General features: G+C 26.8%; 1 protein-coding gene across 2 annotated transcripts; it reads right to left on the bottom strand.

Moving 5' to 3' along the window:
* Positions 1-17,550: 17,550 nt before the first annotated feature.
* Positions 17,551-21,350, bottom strand: LOC130959859 (phosphoribosylamine--glycine ligase). 2 transcript variants are annotated; one of them, XM_057885323.1, is made up of 5 exons: positions 21,128-21,350; positions 20,557-20,841; positions 19,101-19,474; positions 18,362-18,892; positions 17,551-18,220 (listed from the first exon to the last, which is right to left on the bottom strand). In XM_057885323.1, the coding sequence occupies exons 2-5, from the start codon at positions 20,819-20,821 to the stop codon at positions 17,804-17,806; spliced, it is 1,587 nt and encodes a 528-aa protein (XP_057741306.1). In that variant the 5' UTR covers positions 20,822-20,841; positions 21,128-21,350; the 3' UTR covers positions 17,551-17,803. The 2 variants fall into 2 exon arrangements, with proteins under 2 accessions (XP_057741306.1, XP_057741312.1); XM_057885329.1 differs by having other exon boundaries at positions 19,101-19,471.
* Positions 21,351-21,573: the final 223 nt, after the last annotated feature.

Raw genomic sequence — 21,573 nt, 5'->3', positions numbered from 1 at the left:
GGTGTGACTAATTTGATGCTTATGTATGTGTTTATATATATATATATATATAAGCATGTCCCCTCTTAAAAGCTTATACCCCACATCACAAGCCTCTTAACCAATTACATTTTTTATTTTCTAAAAAAAAATAAAAACCATTTGGCTTTGGGCTTATTTATTTATTTGCTCCGAAATTATGGAAACGGATTCGTTTTAAAGTTTTATATTCCTTTTGACCGAAGGTGCAAAAGCGAAATAGACGCAACGATTTTCATTAATTATCTAACAATAACAATAAGGGTAATATGATTTGAAATTTTTTTTATTGAAGATTTAGATTTTACAATCTTAAATATAAATTTTCGAAATTATTCTATATAGATTCTTGTTTCATATATGTTTTTGTGAAAACTCAATTGCAGTTGACTTTACGTGAAGTTGATAGTTGAAAACCATTATATGAAAATTTAGTTAAATCATTCAAATCATCTTACGGTTCTTAGTTCGACTGAATTTTTACCATATTTTTTATTATCCGACAAATAACTAATTTAATAATTATTTTTTTATATACATAAAAATTAGAATTAAAAAAGATATCTAAAAGAGTTTTGCTCTTTATATTTATAATTTTTAAATGTTAAAAATCTTAAAAATTTACTATCTAATTTTATCTTGATTCGTAGGATATGATCCTGATTTGGGCGTATATATTTTTAAATAGACTTTTTATGAGCAAATCAGTCATACAAAACATAATTAATATGTAATTCTTTTATAAAAATCAAATTTACAGATCCTCTATTAATAGCTAAAACTCTTGTGTTAATTTTTTTCTTTGGTGACTACTCTTGTGTTAATTTTAAATTCAAATATAATTGTTGATTATATATAAAAATGTTAAAATGAATTATTATAGAAGCCTAGATTAAATATAAGATTTTATTTATTTATATCTTTTTATTTTAGTTTAAAAGGTTATATCATTTATTCTTTTGACCTAAAATATTTACTAAAAATTAAAATAGCTCCTGCTGCACAAAATGAAAAATTAAATTATTGATTAAATAACAACTTAACAAGACCGTGTATGAAGTATGAACATAGAGATTTTACTCGAATCGGAGTTTTTAATTTAATTTTTTCTTATCAGGATCAAGATGCTCGAATCAGGATCTGAGAGTTATTTAAACGGAACTTTTCTCTACCAAATAAAATTATATATTAAAAAACAATGATTATTTACCAAAAGTATAATTAACAAGTTAATCCACATGTCTCCTAAATGCACCATTTATATCGCGATGTAATATTTTATTTTTTACTGATTTTGATTTCGAAGTCTGGTACACAAACAAACCTTTTTAGCTTACAAGTTATACAAATTGTTCCAAATCCAAAAAAAAAAAAACCACGCGCCCTTTCTTTCCGCCACTTCTTCCTTGACGCCATGCTCGCCGTTCAAGGTAACTGCAATTCACAACTCTAGTGTTGAAAAAAATTAGTGTTAAGTAATTATTTTTTGTTGTGCTTGAAATCAATAAGCTCTTTGCGCTTGTAGATGTCTTTGCGCTTGTAGATGTTGTACACGTGGCTTCTCTTTGCCATCAACATGATTGCAATGATGGATCATCAACTTCTAAGTTCACGATTAAGGGTGTATTTGGAGTTCACTTTGGGAAACATAAAAGCTCGTTTGAACGTCTTGAACGCCATATTGTTATGTTTGGCAATTTTTTGGAATCCCTAACCTAGAAGTGCTTTTACCTGTGAAACGTACGTTCACGTGAAGCTAAAAATTCAAGCTTCTGCGTTTACGTTGGGAAGATTAATGACCGTTGGAGGAGTTAGGTAAGAAATTCATTTCATATCTACCAACTATACCCTTCATTTCTTCTATGAAAAGGATGCACATAACCACATAATTTCACACAATAGTTCTTTCTATGTTCTTCGTTACAAAATTTTTTTTATCAAACTCTTTCAGATTTGTTTTCATCACTGTCAAGGTAAAGATTTTAATTTTCTTTTTAATATTTTTTAGTTCTTTCTTTCATATTTTAATTTTTATATTTTTTATTATATTTTTTATTTATATGATAAATATTTTTCATATTATTTTTTTAGTGTTCTGATGTTATTTTTTTAATTTTCTATTGTTATATTTTTATTGTATTTTTTTATTTATATGACAATTATTATTGATATAAATTTTATTTTTATTATTTTTTATTATTTTTTATTTATATAAATTATTTTTTCTATCCTTTATTGTACTATATTTATGTTATGTATAAAATTTATTATTTTTTTTATTTGATTATATTCATATAAATTTTATTTACTTTTTATTATAATTTTTTTATTTATATGATATATATTGTTGGTTGTAATTATTATATTATGTTTGGATGATTTTTTTTGTTTTTATTTTTTATTTTTATTGTACTTTATTTGTTTTTATTATATAGTAATTATAAGTAATAAAAGAGTCATAAATAATAAAAATTTATAGTTCAAAATATACTAAATTAAAGAGTACTCACGGAACTAAAATAAATTATAAAATATTTTCTTTTTGTTTGACATTATAAAATGTATAGTACTCTCTTTTATATTTTTATTTCTTATTGTTTTTTAGTTCATATGAATTTTTTTTATCATTTACTGTTTTTTATGTTTAACATGTAAGGTGTCTTTTTTATTTTTATTTAACTTTGTTCTTTTTTATTTTTTACTTATTTTTATCATTGACCTTTTTTATATTATCTTTCAGTGTTCTAATCTCTCATCTCTTATTTCTTGTTTATATGAATTTTATTTTTCTTCTCTTTTATGCACTGTATTTATATTGTTGGTTTTATATGATATATATTGTTGATATATATTATTCATATGAATTTTATTTTTTATCTCTTTTATTATATTTCTTTTATTCATATGATATATATTGTTGGTTTTATAAAATTTTTATCATTTTTTATTTACATGAATTCTCGTTTTATATTTTATTACATTTTATTTTTGTTTTGGCTAAAATTTTTTATTTTTTATTCAACTATGTAAAATTTATAATTATAATTTTCATATATTATATTTTATTGTAACTCTTTTTATAATATAGATTAATTAATTTCATCAAAAAAGACAAACTAAATAAAAAATATTCATAAGTATTAATAAAATTATGAATGTTGGATGTCAAAAAAGTCTTATAAGAATAAAATTATTGAGAGTATACTGATTTTGTATAAGATATTATTTTTTATGTATTTCATTAGTGTTTTATCTTTTATTTTAATATTTATTAGTATTTTTATGTATTAAAATATATTTTGTCAATTTTTATATATTACTTTAATTTAGTAAGTAAATATTAACTTTATTATAAAATAAATTAATAAGATTTATTCAAATATTTAAAGTAAAATAATAGAATAATATAAAAAATAATATTTTAATTGATGTCTATTTTAGTAATTTTTTATCTAAAAGTGATTTTGAATAGTATAATTCAAACAACATTTATTTTACTATAATCAATTTTGATATAAAGATTGCCAAACATAAATCACGTTAACACAAACTTACTTTTCATCAAAAGCAAATTTGCAAAATCACTTTTATGCAAACTCCCGTTTGCAAACTGAAATCCAAACACACACTAAGTGTTTCTGTGATTCATTCTCCAAAATAGGAGATCTATCGGCAACGCTCAAACCGGTGGATGCCTATGGTTTATTGATTTACTAGAAAAAAGAAAAAACATTATTTAAGGTACTGTTTTATTATTTTTCTAGGTTTTTTTAGATTGTCTCTGTCATGTGTTTCATCCTTAACCAGCAAAACATTAAAAGATTTCAAGAAGAAATATATTGTCTCCTCCTGGGTGTATTTTTTAATCCTTTAGGTGTATTTGTATAATCCTCTGGGTGTATTTCTATAACTGTTTGGGTGTATTTCTGTAAGTGTTTAATAGGTAAATTTCGTTCAGACTTATAAAGCTTGTAAATGTAAAACACTTGTATGTAGAGATTAATCCTTTGATTCTCAAAAAATTTAGACTAGACACTTTAGTTTTTAACTAAAATTAATTACTCGATTGGTTCCTAACAATTAATTCCTTCAGTCACTTAGGTCCCTGGTTTCGTCAACTCTAATGAAAGACAAAATGGTCACTGTCAACTCTAACAGGGAACAAAATGATCTATGATCCCTTTGTTCGAAAACGACACTGTTCTTCTCTAATTTTCATCGTATCTCGCATAACCCAAACATTCATACCCTCTTCATATTCGCAGTCTTCCTTTCCATCTTTTCCTTCCTTTTCTTCAGCTCCAATATCAAACCATGGTGTAACTGTCATGTGTGTCGCATCTACCTCAACATGTCATGGACCACATACTTCCTAATTCTCTGTGACTGGTACACCCACCTCCTCCGCACTTCATCCACCAGAAGCATCAACTTCCATGTCGTCGATAACAGCATCACCTCCAACCCTGAATATCAACCACATCCTCAACACCAAGTTCCACAACTATCTCAAAGGCATGCCTTTCTCCACTTTTCGACAAGCAATATAGATTATTGGATATTAGGATATCGTAAGAAGATTATCCTTCAACATCATATATAAATTCTCATTTGAAATAGACTCCGAGTACTTCATTCATTCTTTCCCAGAGTCCAAGTTGGCAGACAGTTTCGACCTCGCATCCAAGTTATCAGTACAACGAGTAATGTCGTCGTTACCACTCATATGAAAACTGAAGTGATTACTGAATATTGGTTCGGAGAAGAAGCTGAAGGAAGCGATTGGAGTGGTGGACAATGTGGTCATGAAAATGATAGGGCAGAGGAGGAGGGAGATGGTGTCGGCGACGGATTTTAACGAATCAGATTTGCTGTCTAGATTCATGGGATATATTTAAGACGATAAGTACTTGAGAGACATAGTCATTAATTTTCTCTGTATGAATTGGTTGAAAACGAATTGAGGATTTTTTTTTTCTTATGAACATTAAAGTTGTAGAGTGTGTATTGTGTAGCTTGAAGTTACAGTACTAAATTGTTAGTGTTATGCGATATATGATGGAAATTAGAAGAGACAGTGTCATTTCCGAACAGAGGAGGTCAGGGACCATTTTGTTCCATGTTATTGTTGTCAGGAATTATTTTATCTTTCGTTAGAGTTGACGGAATAAAGAACCTAAGTGATTGACGAAATTAATTATTAGAGACCAATCAAAAAATTAATTTTAGTTGAGAACTAAAGTGTCTAATTTAAAATTCTTTGAGAATTAAAATAAATAAATATTCTTTATTTTATTTTTATCCCGTGAAGTAATTTAATCTGTTTTTGGTTTGCAAAAATCTCACATATAATTATTTTTATGTAAAATTATTAATTAAAAATTATTAAATAATTTAATATATTTAATTAAATTATTATCTAACCATTTTTTATTTTTTATTTTTTATTTTATATGAACATAACTACTATATATGAGGGTTTATCTTATTTTATTATTTTTCTTTAAAAGTTATGAGTATAAAAAATGAATTTAAAAAAAATATACGATATACTTTGTATTTATTCTCCTCGTTTATTTTCAGAATATTTTAATAAAAATATTACATTTTACTAAATAATAAATAAAACATTTTCTTTTTTATAACACATTAATATAATATGAATATATACTAGGTTAAAAATTTTATTATGAAAGATAAATGTGTACAATTAAAATCTGTTGGGTGCATGTGATTTTATTTTGATATGGGAATAAGTAATCGCAGAGTCCGATTATTTTGTAAGTTAATTTTTAAAATTTGTTTAATATCAGAGGGTCCAATTTGTTTGTTGTGATTTAAAAAAAAATTTATAAATCGGAGGGTCTGACTTATGTTACTGATAAATCATATGATCCGATTTTTATTCCCAAAAAAATCGGAGGGTCCGATTTTTATATTTTAAATAAAAAAATTTCACATTTGAGAATAACATCTTTATCATCCATAATTTTAAAAAACATCATTTTCACCCCAATATAAAAAATAATTTGCGTATATACCACGTATATTCACCAATAAAAAAATGTATAACATTCACATTTAACATAATTATTTTCTTCATTTATTTATGTACATAATTAAATGTGATATTTATATATAAAAAAACTAAATTCTTTCGCATCTGAAAACTTGATAAATTATTATTTTGTTAATAATAACCATGAAAACACTCGTAGCCATTAGCCAGATATGTGCATAGCTTGCACGAAGATCACGTGTAAATTCATGATGCCTCATATAAAATGAAATGCAAGTTTTGGATTTTGAGAAAGCTTAAACTAACCTTGTAACCGAACTATGAGGGAAAATATTCATATACAAATAGCATGATTAAATTATAAATTTGTCGGACCTTAATAGGACATCAGATTTAATCGGAATGTGATTTGACTAGAAATAACACATTATATTAAAGATAATTGAATATTGACTTATGTGAAAAATATAATTAAATATATATCAAATCAGGAATTATTCTTAATTATTTGCAAGTGGTATATAATTTTTTAGTTAATTATTTTATTAATTTTTATAATTTCATTATATTTATAAATAAATTTTTATAAATTTTTTAGTTAAATTTTTACACTATTTTTAATTTTGTAATCAAATTTTTTATTTAAATATTTTTTAAAAATTAAAAATATTCATAAATTAATAATTTAATTAAATTTTTTATTATATATTTTTTAAAAGATATTTTATTAATTTTAATATTTTTATATAAAAATAATTTAATTATAAAATTAAAAATATTATAAAATTCAATTACAAATAAAAATAATATAAAAATTTAATTATAAATTTAATAAAATTATTGACAATAATTTTTTGCAGAACAATATTAGCAAAGTAGGCCCGTCAAATTAAAAATAGAAAACCAGAAGCTTCTAAACACATTCTCAGTTCTCACATTGGGGAGTATCAATGCCAATAATGAAATTTTAGGATTATATCAACCATTATTAATTTAAATTTAATTTTGATATATTAATAGTATAAAGTATTTTACATAATTATGTAATTATATTTATTTTTTAAAATTATTATTTATATAATTAATATAAAAATAATTATTTTTTACTGATGTAGTATTATATAATTAAATATATATAAAATTATTTTATACTAATAATATATTAAAATTAAATTCTATTTATTTACTCCAACCAAAGAAAAATCTTTAGTCACAAAGCAATTAACTTAAATTTAGTCTTTACACTAGAGATGCTTCGATGCAAAGTATAAATAATATCGTGGCTAATTTTTTTATTTATAAATTTATAGAAATACAAGGTGGAAACAAAAAAAAATCCTATTTCTAACTCCCACCTACATTCTTAATTCTTTTACTTTAGAAAAATTAATTGAGACTACAAATAACTGAAATAAGAATTGATTGATAAATATTTTAACAAAATAGTATTGAATGAAAAATAAAAGTAAAAATTTTAAAAATTTTAATTTACTATCACTATTAGTATATTTAATACATAAGATTTTTAGAAAAAATATATTTATGGTAAAATTTTAATTTTAAAATATTTATTAATAAATCATTTGAAAATACAAGTAAACTAATATTAATTAAGTAGAGTATAATTTTCACATCAACCATTAGTTTGGTTACAATATAGTTATGTTTATCTTTTTAATAATAAATATTATTTTAATATGAGTAATTTCTAACCATATTTATTTTTTTATTTTATTAATGAAAAATGATTTAAATGTATAATTAATAATTATTAATTAATTATGAAGAATATGTAGTTAGTGAATAATATTTGTGATAATGTTAATATATAAATAATAGGTAGGGTATAGGGGATTATGAAAAGAAAGGAAAGAAGGGTTGAGGCATGAGAAAGAGAATGCATGGGGAATGGCGAATACTCTGTGCAAAGAAAGCATTTGATGGATGGTGATGGATGTATGTGTAATCATTACACTTTTTGCTTGATTTATGCAACTCTTCTTCTCCTTCTCTTCCTTTCATTGATTCATGCCATTTCTTCTTGGAAAATGCAAATTATAACACATATATCATCTACTTCTTCTCCTCCTACTATATCCTACATTCACTTCCATTTTCATTTTAGACTTTTATTAGTACTCTAAGATAAGATTATCTTCATAATAAAATCATTCTAAAAATTAAAGATAAAATAGTGAGAAATTAATTTTTGATTTTTTTTAAATAAAAGAGTTTAATACAATAAAATGAAACAATAAAAGAATAAAAAAATAGATAACAAATATAAATGTACAACAAATTAATTCATGGTCATTTTTAATGTTGTTATCAATTAACTGTTAAAATTATCTCTTCTCCACTTTTTGTAAAAAACGATCATGTAATTCGACAGGTCAAGAACTAATCAGTTGCTTTTAAGAGTCTGTCACTAGTCAATAGGTTGCTGCATGCACAAGGCGAGATTCAAACCTCCAACACTTACTTAAATCGACAAATGAGCTGACCACTCGACTAACTCAAATTGGTTACTAAAATAGATAGATAAAATAATGTATGATGATATGAATAATTCTGTTTTTTGAAACTTGCAAAAATTTAGAGAACAGCGATGTATTGTGAAAAAAGTGCATATTATTTTTTACAATTAAGAAAAAGCAAAAATAAAAAAAATTACTTTTTGCAATACGTGACATGCAAGAAAGGATAAAAAGAAGTTGTTTTTCGCAATATTTGAAAAAAATTAGACTATATTTTTGAAATTAGCCTGTGTATTTTATTTTGAGAAAATTTACAATTTTTTAAAATTATATTCAATTTTTTTTTTTTTACTAAAATGATACTGTATCTTTGTTTTTTTAACCAAGTGTTCACTTTGATGTTAGAATTAAAAATACTAAAGAATGATATAAAAGTATTCTTAATATAAATAGTTACTTTTTTATTATCTTATGAATGAATTCTCTTATTTTTTTAAAAATTGAAGGTATACAATATAATATTTTATTTTTTAATATTTTTATATAGTTTTTGTTTATAAAATATAAATACAATAAAATATATTACTTCATCCTCTCAAATAAAAATAAATTGAGAGAATCCAATCCATATATATTTCTTTATTTATTTATTAACGAGTATACTTATTGTGATTTGAAGTTTATAATGTACCTTTTTATATTTTCTAAGTTTTTTTTAGGTATATAAACTAAGGAAAGCAAGAAAGCTAGCCCCAAAAATTTAAACAAAAAAAAAGAAGAAGGAAAAGCTATGACAAATATATGGTAAACAGAAGTAGATGTATGCATGTTGCCGACAAAGATATAGAGTAAGGTTGCAAAAAAGGATACTACGTGTCGAAAGAAAAATAGAATGCAAAAAAAAAATCCAAAAAATTATAAAGTAAACAAAATAAAGAAATTTACATTATTACAAGTAAATATTATTTTTTATTTTTTATTTTTTTGGTATAAATATTTTTTTATTTTAAAAATGTTAAATATATCACAGACTCAACAGTGTCACACAGTGAACAAGTTATGGTCGTGATGGTGTGGGGCCCAGCCCACAGAGCCCAGGAAGGCCCAATAATGCACACGTGTGACAAGCCGCCGGAAATCTCACCCACTTAGCCCACTTTGTCTTCCTTTTACTTTTTTTTAGGGTGTGTTTGGCAAACACGTTGGGGAAGAGAGAAGCACGTTTGAGCTTCTTGAAAGTTTCACCTTTTTGTTTGGCCATTTTTATTTTCCTGAACGCAGAAGTGATTATGCTTCTAAACGTACATTTAGGAGAAGCTAAAATTTGTAGCTTCTGCGTTTCACTTTTATGGTTGCTTGTTGTCTTTGAAAAATTAGGTGAAATTTTATTTCTTTTTTACTAACCCTACCCTTTATTTTTTCTATAAAAAGATACTAATAACTATTACTTTCATAATAATTTTTTGTAGTTCTTCTTACTTCTTTATAGTTATTCGTTCCAAATTTTTTTTTATTAAAATAGTTCAAATTTGTTTTAATCACTAGCAAATTGAATATTTCAATTTTTTAGTATTTTTAATACTCATTTTTATATTTTAATTTTTATGTTTTTTATTATATTTTTTACTTATATTTTTTATTTATATGATAAATATTTTTATATTATTTATGTAGTGTTCTGATTTCTCATGTTATGTTTTTATGAGTTTTTTAATCATTTATTATACTATTTTTTATATGCATATTTTTTTATGAAATTTTTTTATTTTTGTTTGGATTTTTTATTTATTTTATTGTATTTCTTTTATTCATATGACAAATGTTGTTGACTTTTTTTTAGGATATTTTTATTTTTTTTATATGAATTCTATTTTTTTCTATCCTTTACAACATAATATTTATGTTGCATATGAAATTTTTTTTTTAGTTTTATTCATACGAATTTTATTTACTTTTTATTATATTTTTTTGTTCATATGATATATATTGTTGATTTTATGGAACTTTTATTATTTCTTAAGTGTATGATTTTTTTTCTATTCTTTGAAGTATTCTATTTTTGTTTTGTATTAATTTTTTTTATTTTTTATTCTGACTTTGTAAAATTTGTAATTGTAATTATTATATACTACGTTTGTTATCAAAATTTTGTATAATATAAATTATGATCCTATAAAAAAGGACAAAATAAATAAGAAATTAATTATAAGTAACAACAAAACCATAAATAATAAAAATTTATAGTAAAAAATAATACTAAATTAAAGAGTACTAATAGTACTAAAAAATTATAGAATATTTTTTTTTGTTTGACATTATAAAATTTATAGTACTCTCTTTTATATTTTTATTTTTTTATTATATTTATTTTATTTATATGATAAATATTTTTATATTATTTTTGTTAGTATTTTGATTTTGCATGTATAAAAAATTATTTAAATTGATGTCTCTTTTAGTAATTTTTCACCTAAAAGTGTTTTTGAGTAGTATAATCCAAACAACATTTATTTTACTACAATCAATTTTGATATAAAAATTGCCAAACAAAAATTCCGTTAACCCAAACATACTTTTCATCAAAATCAATTTTACAAAATCACTTTTATGCAAACTTCCGTTTGCAAACTGAAATCCAAACACACACTTAGTCTTTCTACACAACAACTATTTTTAACAATAATAAATTAATTATTTTCTTAAAATCAAATTGGTGTAAGAATTTTTGAAATATTGGATGTTAATTTTTCTTAAAAGTATCCAAAATCGTTTTATAAAATTATCCAATAAATTGTTTTTTGGATAGTGTGAAACAGTGTAATTTTTAATAAATAACAAATTAGTTTTTATATATATATTATAGTTAGAATTATTAATATTTAAATATTTTATATTGTGATAATTAATTTATTCTTTTTATTCGAAATTTTTATTTTCGATATTTTTAAAATATCTTTAAAACACTTATTAATAAGACTTAAAATAAATAAATAAAAGATTTGATTGTAGTATTAGAATCATGTCAGTTAATATATATTATTAATTAAAAGAATGATAAAAAATACAAAATTTAAATTTAATATATTTATTATATATTTTTTTATAAATTAAAACTTTTATTAATAATATTATAACACATACAGTGAAAATTTAAATTTTATAAAATTTTAAAATATTAATCTGTTAACAAAATCATAAATTAAAAAGAGGAAAAAGTGATTGAGTGAGTGAAGCTATGGGGGTGAGATGCAGAAGGTCTATGTCTAAATGAAAATAATAATTACTACGAATTTTCAGATGTCGTTTCAGAGACAAAGAAGATGTATAAGAACAGTGAAGTGATGTATAAGATGTCGTTTCAGATGTAGTTTGGATTCGACTTTTGAACAAATTAGATAACCTCGAGATCTGTGCATGAAACTCACATACATCTATCATTCTTCAATTCTTCTTCAGATGTGTGAATGGATACCTTATAGGCCTATACCTATCAACTATCAACAAATTAAATTCTTAGCTTAATTACTTGTTTAATTCACCGGCTACATACAAATTAATAATCTTAATCTTTTATTTATATAATTTAATTTTAATACATTATCAGTAATTTTATACATCGACAATGTGGATGATTATTTAAAAAAACCAATATAATTGTACGACTGTGTAAAATATATTACATTATCAATATATCAAAATTAAACTCTCTCATGCATACACGTATATATTACGTGTAAGATCAAAGTTAGGCACTAAATTTATTATTATTATAAAATATATATTAAAAACTTAAAAATTTTAAATGTATATTAAAATATATATGACCACTATCTAATTTAATAATTAAATTTTAATATATAAATAATATTTTTTATATCAACTACATGAACTTAATTGTCAAAACTCTAAATATATATGACTCTTAACTCTCATGTTGTTAACTAACGAAATAATAATAATAGATGTGTTTTAAGTACTAACTATATTAATAAGTAAAATAATACTTTAAATAGTTCCTCAAGAAATTTGTCATTCGACAGTTTTATCTCTCACAAATTTTAACTAAAATTTCGATCATGAGATTCTTAAATATCCACCAGATACGTCTCCAAAATCGTTTGATCCGGTTAAAATGGTGACGTGTCAGGTTAACTGTGACATGTCACTTCTAAGACATTTTGGTCCCCATCCACGCTGGACAAAATGACGTCGTATTGGAACTAGGAGCAAAACAACGTCGTTTCGGAGAGGACAAATTTGTCCCCACTTAGACAGAGAATGCAAGCGGCGCCGTTTTCATGTGAGGGACCTATTTGCCTTATAATAATATCTTAGGGAACCTATTTGACTTATAATTCGTGGTGTTAAAAGAAGCTATATTTACTTCAACGCAAACCTTAAAAACACATTGGCATTGGTTTGTTCAGTTATCAAAATGGTAACATAAACCTGAGAACCCAAACATGTTAACCATACAAATATTTGGTTTCAATAGCAACACAAACCAAATCAAGTCAAAAGAAGGTTTATTTTCTTCAACATAAACGAAACGAAACCATTCTAAATAACATAAAGTCTTCTTCCTCCAACATAACAAAAGGTGGTAACATAATTAAGACAATAACTTTTACACTAATTTTTAGAAGCATCATTTCTTGAAAGACTGGTTCAACTCTGGTGTTGGAATAAATTTAAACAACTTAGATACTGTGCCACTGGTTGCAGCTGATATTGTCTCAGCACTAACACTTTCTGAATTCTTGACCCTAATTACTGTCTCCTTTGGACGTCTAAAAGAAAGTTGAGTTTGGAATAAACAGTATTGTTATCACCATGTTTCACACAGAGTTCAACTGCTTGGAATGGTTTCGTTTAGTTTATGTTGAAGAAAATAAACCTTCTTTTGACTTGATTTGGTTTGTATTGCTATTGAAGCCAAATATTTGTGTGGTTAACATGTTTGGGTTCTCAGGTTTATATTACCATTTTGATAACTGAACATATCAATGTCAATGTGTTTTTAAGGTTTGTGTTGAAGTAAATATAGTTTCTTTTAACATCACAAATTATAGGTCAAATAGGTCCCCTAAGATATTATTATAAGGCAAATAAGTCCTCCACATGAAAACGGTGCCGTTTGCATTCTCTATCTAAGTGGGGACGAATTTGTCCTCCTTAAAACGATGTCGTTTTGTCCAGCGTGGATGGGGACCAAAATGTCCTGGAAGTGACATGTCGCAGATAACTTGACACGTCACCACTTTAACCAAATTAAACGGTTTTGGGAACGTATCTGGTGGAAATTTGAGAACCTCTGAATCGAAATCTTAATTAAATTTTGTAGGGAACAAATCTGTTAGATGGTAAATTTTTTAGGGACCTATTTAGATATTACTCTAATAAGTAATATGCATTCTTATGAAAGTAAAGATACAAATTTAAATTTAAAAAAATGCATTATTTATATAGTAAAATAAAGAATAAGGTTATAAGTTATAACCTTGGATCCTTGAATACTCTTTCTTTCTTTTTCTTTTTTCCCTCCCAAAAATTGCAAGACCTTGGAAAATGAAAATTAAAGGCTCGATGTTAACATTTCTAACTTAAATCATGATAACATTTTGAAAAAGTATAAAGTATCAATATATTATCTGCCAACTTGTTATCAACAATGATTAATTATTATATTTTAAACACATATATAAAGAGACACATCCAAAAAATATATTTATAAAGACACTTTTATTAAACACAACTATAAAAAAGACATTTTTATTAGATACATCCATAAAGACACTTTTATTAAATACTCTTATAAATAAGAATTGGCAAATGTTGGCAGAAATACTGTTGATAACGTAGCGAAGTTGTAACATTTTATGTTGCTTTTAATATATAGGAACTCTCTAGTTTGCATTTGTATTCTTGTATAGTACTAATATATATTGATTGATAGGAACTTTATGTCTACTTGTCTAGTCACTTAATATTATCTAATTAATACTTTTCTAAATAAAATCAAGCTTTTTAATCGTAAAAGAATGTTTTGCATATGATTTTTATAACTAGCTAATAATCCAACTTTTCCACTAAAAGCAAGTATATATAGGTCAATAAAATATGCCATGTACTAACAGCTTTTATATAGATAAAAACTTTATTTTATAAAAGATTTGGAAAGGAAATTATAAAACATAAATATAACTAAGATAGTGGAGTGCATATGCATTTTCTTAGTTCTTTCCTATAATTTTGGGAGATCACATTCATGTATATGGTGATCATGTGATTTAATTAATTTAGTTTCTGCTTGATTATGATTATGTTTATATGTTTGTTTCAAACTCTAAAATTATGGCTCTTGAATAAAAATGACTATATAAGATAGAACTTTGTATCTATGTAATGATATGTAACTTTCTAGGTAGAAATCTAAACATGCTATAATAGCAATCAAGTGTGACTTCTAACAATTTAGAGACTACAAAACTTTCTAATGGACACTCATTGGGTAAAAGTTTTGTTAATAGGATCAAAATAAATACCAATAATAACCTTGTTAAGATTAAATTTTTTATTTTCTATTAAATAAAAAATATGAATTATTTTCGTATTTAAATCCATATAGGATTGTGTTAGGTTTGCGACAATTAACATACATAAAATTTTATTGCATTTTAATTCATGAACACAACAAAATGACACATTTGATTCATTAGCCAACTACACCTAATAGAAAAAGATTTTGTTAAGCCTACAAGTATTGAATCCAACTCTATTAAAATTTAAAAAAGGAATTTTTTTTTTGTTTTTCACGGTATCTCCTAAGTCCTAATCCGACAGACTAAAGATTAATCTGTCGCAAATTGAAGTTCTATTTAAAGGTTTGTCGCTGATCAATAAATTGCTATATGTACAAGATGAGATTCGAACTCTAACACTTACTTAAATGGACTAGTGAACGAGCAAAAATTACTACCAAGATAACCCTAGTTTAAATTATTCAACCCTATGGTTACTACAATTAAGGTGGGGGAATTATCATTCTTGAACGTATTGTTTTCAAAAAATAAATAATGATAACATCATTGGATTATTACCTCAATCTTTACGAAAATAACTCCGCCAATCACTAATTTAATTATCATCAACCGTTGTCTGCCACAACTAAAAAGCAACATTGATCTCTACCTATAATAATCTTGGAGCATTAATTATAAATTGCAAATAAGACAATGAAATGAAGAATAAAATAGCGCTTCATCAACATGTTCTAATTAAGATAGATAGAATCCAACAATGGATGTATACAATGAATCTCAATCTCAATCTAAGATAGTTTCTAATTTCCACGTTCAAAGTTTGAGTTTTCTAAGTCTCCAAACGATGACCACATTCCGCGTATTGTCATGTGTTCATGCTATCGAGTTTTGACTATGAATGATACGCAGATATTCTAAGATATGTTAAGAATCCATGCATGTTAAATATTAAAAATAAAAAATAAAAATGGTGATTTAATTTGTACGTGTTGATGATGTGAAAGCATAGTTTAATTAATAGATTTTGATAAATATGTTAAATCACAAATTCACAATCAATGATACTTGGCCCCGAAAATTACTACCGTAATTTACTATAATTATTACTGCATTTCAATGTTATTTTGTATTGTAAAGTATATAAATTATAAATTCTTTATCGTGAAACATGCTTATTTCATAGAATTTTATAAGTTCTTTATCGAATTAGTTTTTGGAATTTAATTTTCATTTAGTAAAAGAATCTTATATAAATAATTCATGCATTGTTATATAACTTATATTAATAAAAGTAATTAATTTTTAAATTAATTATTTAAAATATTATCCAAATGCATGATTCTAATTAGATGATCATATAAAATTCGATTTCTTTTCCCAAAAGAAAAAGAAGAGAAGAAAAACATAACAAGGCATGTGCTCAGTTGCCATAGTTGTCTTTTTCATGCATGTTACAAAGGCAAGTGATCTTCATTTTGATCCAAAGAGAGATTGTGTTCAGAACCGCCCCTCACAGCAATCGACAAAGAAATAGAAATGGGCCCGGCCCAAAACGGCCCGACAATTACTTTTTTTCGTGTCATTATTTTGCCATTGTTTGTTTGTCGTTTATCTATTTATTATTTCATTACATGTGAAAAGCACACTGGTTTAACAAGGATTTTTTTTAATAAATTTCATATTTCCATAAAATCCTATTTAACAACAATACATTATTTACAATAGCAATAACTGCACAGAAATTTTATTTACAATAGTATTTTGTTTGCTTTTAATCCTTTAGAACATGGGATAATTTCACGTTTTATTGATATGCAAGATAAATTGATGATATAAAATTGAATAAGTTATGGAAAAATTCACAAGTATACTAAGAATATTAGTGTTTCAATGATTTTAACTGTTAATTTCAGTTATATATATGTTTTATTATTGAAATCAACAGCTAAAACACCAATATTGCTAATATACTTGAAACTCTTCCTAAGTTATGAATTTGTGCTAATTCTTTTTGGTTGAAAGAAAGTGTCCAAAAACATGAAATTAGTACTTGATCAGTTTTACCATATTTGACATATATTACTTTTAGTAAATTTTGAATCTAGTTTATGTTTATGAAAATAATTGTCGGTAAGGTTGTATGAATTGATATAAATGAATTATGAATTATAAACTCTAAGTATATATCTGATGTCAATTTTGATTTGAATCTATGATATTTTTTTCGGTATTAATTTGAATCTATGATTTTAAATTATAATTCATGGAGCAAACGTTCGAATAAAAACTAAAAAGACTCACCGATTTTTTAAACATGTCGGACTCAAACCTAGTCCTAAATTTAGGCCATATTATATAGAATAGACTCATTTGAGCCAGAACTCAGCTAGGTCCAGCCCATTTCCACAATGCTCAGAAAGGATGGTTCATTGAGAGTTTGAAACCAAAAACATAAAATAAAAAAAAAAAAAACGTAAAAGGAACTAGACAGTGATTTTATGAAACGTTGTATGTGACCAAAAGAACCATACTCTTGGGGGACGAGCAATAAACGATGGAAATGGGGTTCCCCATTCAGCCCCAAATGGTTTATGCTGTAACCACATTACCTTGTTATACAAAAATAAATTACAAAATTCATCAGATGAGGAGAATTCCTCATTACTTGGAGGAATTGAGGAAATCTCATGCGCTTGTACCTTATTGACAGTTATTGATCAGTGCCTAAATATGACTCTTCCAATAGTTCAACCTTTAGTAGCATATTGTTTTTTAGGAAGGGCTCTCCAACCAATATCCCGGCGATAGAAGCCTTCTGGCCAGTTAATCTCGTCGATGGCTCGATAGGCTCGATCACATGCTTCTTCAAGACTGTCTCCCTTGGCTGTTACACCAAGAACACGCCCACCAGTTGCAATGAATCTTCCCTCAGAGTCAAAAGCAGTTCCTGCATGGAATATCTTTATGCCAGGGGCAGCATGCTCGGCTTGTTCGAGGTTTTTAATCAAAGTTCCCTTCTCGTATTTCCCGGGATATCCCTTACTTGCCATTACCACTACCATGGCCGACCCGGGTGACCAGTTCAGAGATACCCCACTGAGCTCTCCTTTGCAAGCCGCAAGCAGGACTTGTACCAGATCAGACTCCAACCGAACCATGAGAACCTGTTTAAAATTCCCAAAGGGAAAATGAAATACATCAATTAACAACACAGCCTCAATATTAGTAACATAAACACAGCATTATGTGAATATCTATAATCATCATGTTGTGTTGCAAACAAGCATCTCATGACTTTAACTGACCTGGCACTCTGGATCACCGAATCGCACATTATACTCAATTAACTTAGGCATGCCGGATTTCTTCTCAATCATAAGACCAGCATACAAAACGCCAACAAACTTGCAACCTTCTGCTGACATTCCTTTCACTGTCGGGGTGATAATATGATCCATTACTATTGACTGAAGTTCCTTGGTTAATATTGGAGCTGGAGAGTACGCACCCATGCCGCCAGTATTAGGCCCCGTATCGCCATCACCAACTCGTTTATGGTCCTGAGCGGATTCAAGTGGAATTGCATTTTCTCCATCAACCAATGCGAAAAATGATACTTCTTCTCCCTCTAGATACTCCTCAACAATGACCCTACAACCTGCAGAACCAAAATCACCCTTTACCAGCATTGAATCTACAGCTTCATACGCCTCTTCCAGTGACATGGCAACAGTAACTCCTTTTCCAGCAGCCAGTCCATCTGCTTTGATAACAATTGGAGCTCCTTGTTCTTGAATATATTGTTTTGCAACGGATGGGTCTGTAAATGTTTTGTACTGCATTAATTAATCGAGGATTAATAAGAAATTACACATCCAAAAACCAACAGAATACAGGTTTAAGTAATCCTCTTAGAATTAGAATGTTACGAGATTCAATGAGACTACTTATTAGAAAAAATGCATGAAAAAATATGCACAGAGAAGCAGAAATATTCCAATAGAATAAGGATCAATTACTGATCTGATAAATGAGAAAACAGACCTTAGCAGTTGGAATATCATACTTGTCACACAAATGCTTCATGAAATTCTTAGAACCTTCCAACGCTGCAGCCTCCGCAGATGGGCCAAATGTTGGGATTCCTGCCTTAACTAATTCATTTACAAGACCTACAACAAGTGGAGCCTCGGGTCCCACAACAACAAGTCCCACCCCCTGTTTGTGACAAAATGAGATTACTGCTGCTGCATCATAGACATTGAGGTCTGTAATGCAAGTAGCATTTCCAGAGCTGGAAATTCCTGCATTGCCGGGGGCACAAAATACAGCATCACAGGATGGTGATCGTTGCAAGGCATAGCAAAGTGCGTGTTCGCGTCCTCCTCCACCAATTACAAGAACAATCACCTTTTCTTCTTTTGCATAAGCAAATCAAAATTACAAATAAAAATCAGTTAAAGAAAGTGAGCAAACATGCAAAAATAAAGACAATGTCACAGAATTGAAAAGTTTGACTCCGTCAATCACTAATTTAATTATCATCAACCGTTCTCTGCCACAACTAAAAAGCAATATTAATGTCTGCTTATAATAATCTTGGAGCTTAAACTAGACATTGCAAATAAGACAATGAAATGAAGAATAAAATTACGCTTCAACATGCTCTAATTAAGATAGAAAGAATCCAACAATGGATATATGCAATGAATCTCAATCTCAATCTAAGAGTTTCTATTTCCCACGTTCAAAGTTGTTTTCTCCAAAACGAAGACCCCATTCTGCGTATTGTCATGTTTCATGTTTCATGTTATCGAGTTTTGACTATGAATTATCCGCAGATATTCTAAGATGTTAAGGATCCAAGTATGTTAAAATTACAAATAAAAATTTTAACATGTGAAAATTACAAATATTCTTCTTTTGCATAAGCATATTAAAGTTACAAATAAAAATCAGTAAAAAGAAAATAAAGTGAGCAAACATGTGAAAATAAACAGTCACATCATTGAAAAGTTTGAATTCAAATCCATTTATCAGAGACAAAAGCTCCTATATTATCATCAGCTAATAAATTACTTAAAAGCTTTCATTTCTATTCATCTACATATCTGCACAAGTTCATTATGAATAAACATAAAACATTTCAAGGAAGTTCTAGCTGAGATTTCACTCCATCTCCATGCAATGCAACTGTATTGGTTTTAGAACATGGATTCTCCCCCAAAAAACGAAAGAATGCAAGGCATAAAAATGGTTAGACTGGTAGATGAAATTATTAGTGTATTTGTTTCACCTTATTTTACCAGAAAATCATATATATTTTAGTTGAAAAGAATCGGTTTTTGGTTTTTCAATTATTCAGAATATTTGAGTTGCAATTTGTCAAAATAATTTTTCTCACAAGCTGAAACATAGACACGTTACATGCTACTAAATGATAATTAAAAAAAGGGGGGAAGTTATAATTAAAAAGATAAAGAGTAAGCGCAGTGCTTACGAGAACTATTGTTTGTATCAACCCCAACAGAACCCGATGACTCCGAGTTCCGAGCAGAGCATTTGAAAACACTGTGGAATGGACTTGAGGCACTAACACTAACATTGGAGCTCCTCAAATTCAAGTTCTGAATGAAGAGAGAAGTAGAAGAAGGCTTGTGCAAAACACAGTGTTGGACTCTAAAATGAAATGGATTGGAATTTCCAACATGAGAGCGTCCATGAAGGTTGAAAGAAGCTCCAACATTGAAGGTGGCACAAGACATTGTTGCAACTCACTAATCCCCTATGAACAAAAATTCAAGCACTTATTATGGTTTGAAAGAAATTAGCATCAAAATAAATCAAAGAGCAATGAGGCTTAGAAATTAAGATTATAATATTAGGCACACAATTCGTTCAGGCATTTCATCAAACAGGTCGTGTGCTTCATAACACAAACAAATGAAAGTATTGGGTATTTTATTTTAAACAAAAATTATGATAATACGGCGATAAATAAACAAACAAAAAGAAAGAAAGATAATATTTTTACTATATTAACAAGTAAACGGAAAAAAAAAAAATTGAACCTGAGAAGAGTGCTGGGTTGAGTTGTCAGTGTAAGTGATGTGTGATGGTGGCAGCTGGAGGATTTAACGCGGTGCTGGCTGTTGCTGGTGGAGAGTATGGCGGCGAGGAGACAGTGACGGCGGCCAACGGCTGCTGAAGAGTGAAGAGTGGTGGCGGCGGCGGAGTATGTGAGTGGCGGAGATAGGAGAAGCCGTGAAGTGGCTGCTTCTTGTAGGAAAATCATCAGACTTTTTATAAAATAAATAAATATAATATTTACAACTAATTAATTTATTGGACAATTTAGAAAACAAAGGGTTTTACATTATTATTTGAATCGGTTGTTTAACAGTAAAATATTTGAATTTATTTTTAATCCAATCTGTTTTAAATCATTAATTTAGATTCAATTTATATCTCATTAAAATTTTAAATTTTATATAATTTTTTAGTTATTAATTTTTTT

Source organism: Arachis stenosperma, chromosome 2 (assembly GCF_014773155.1).
Source record: "Arachis stenosperma cultivar V10309 chromosome 2, arast.V10309.gnm1.PFL2, whole genome shotgun sequence".
Classification (NCBI taxonomy): Eukaryota; Viridiplantae; Streptophyta; class Magnoliopsida; order Fabales; family Fabaceae; genus Arachis; species Arachis stenosperma.
This window is presented reverse-complemented; position numbering and strand designations above follow the sequence as displayed.

Bases quoted from the DNA above. Each gene is read 5' to 3' on its own strand.
- LOC130959859 (XM_057885323.1), bottom strand. From the start codon at position 20,821: ATGTCTTGTGCCACCTTCAATGTTGGAGCTTCTTTCAACCTTCATGGA. The intron at 19,475-20,556 runs GTAAGCACTGCG...CTTATGCAAAAG, and splicing joins TGATACAAACAATAGTTCTC to AAGAAAAGGTGATTGTTCTT. The intron at 18,893-19,100 runs GTCTGTTTTCTC...TAATTAATGCAG, and splicing joins ATGATATTCCAACTGCTAAG to TACAAAACATTTACAGACCC.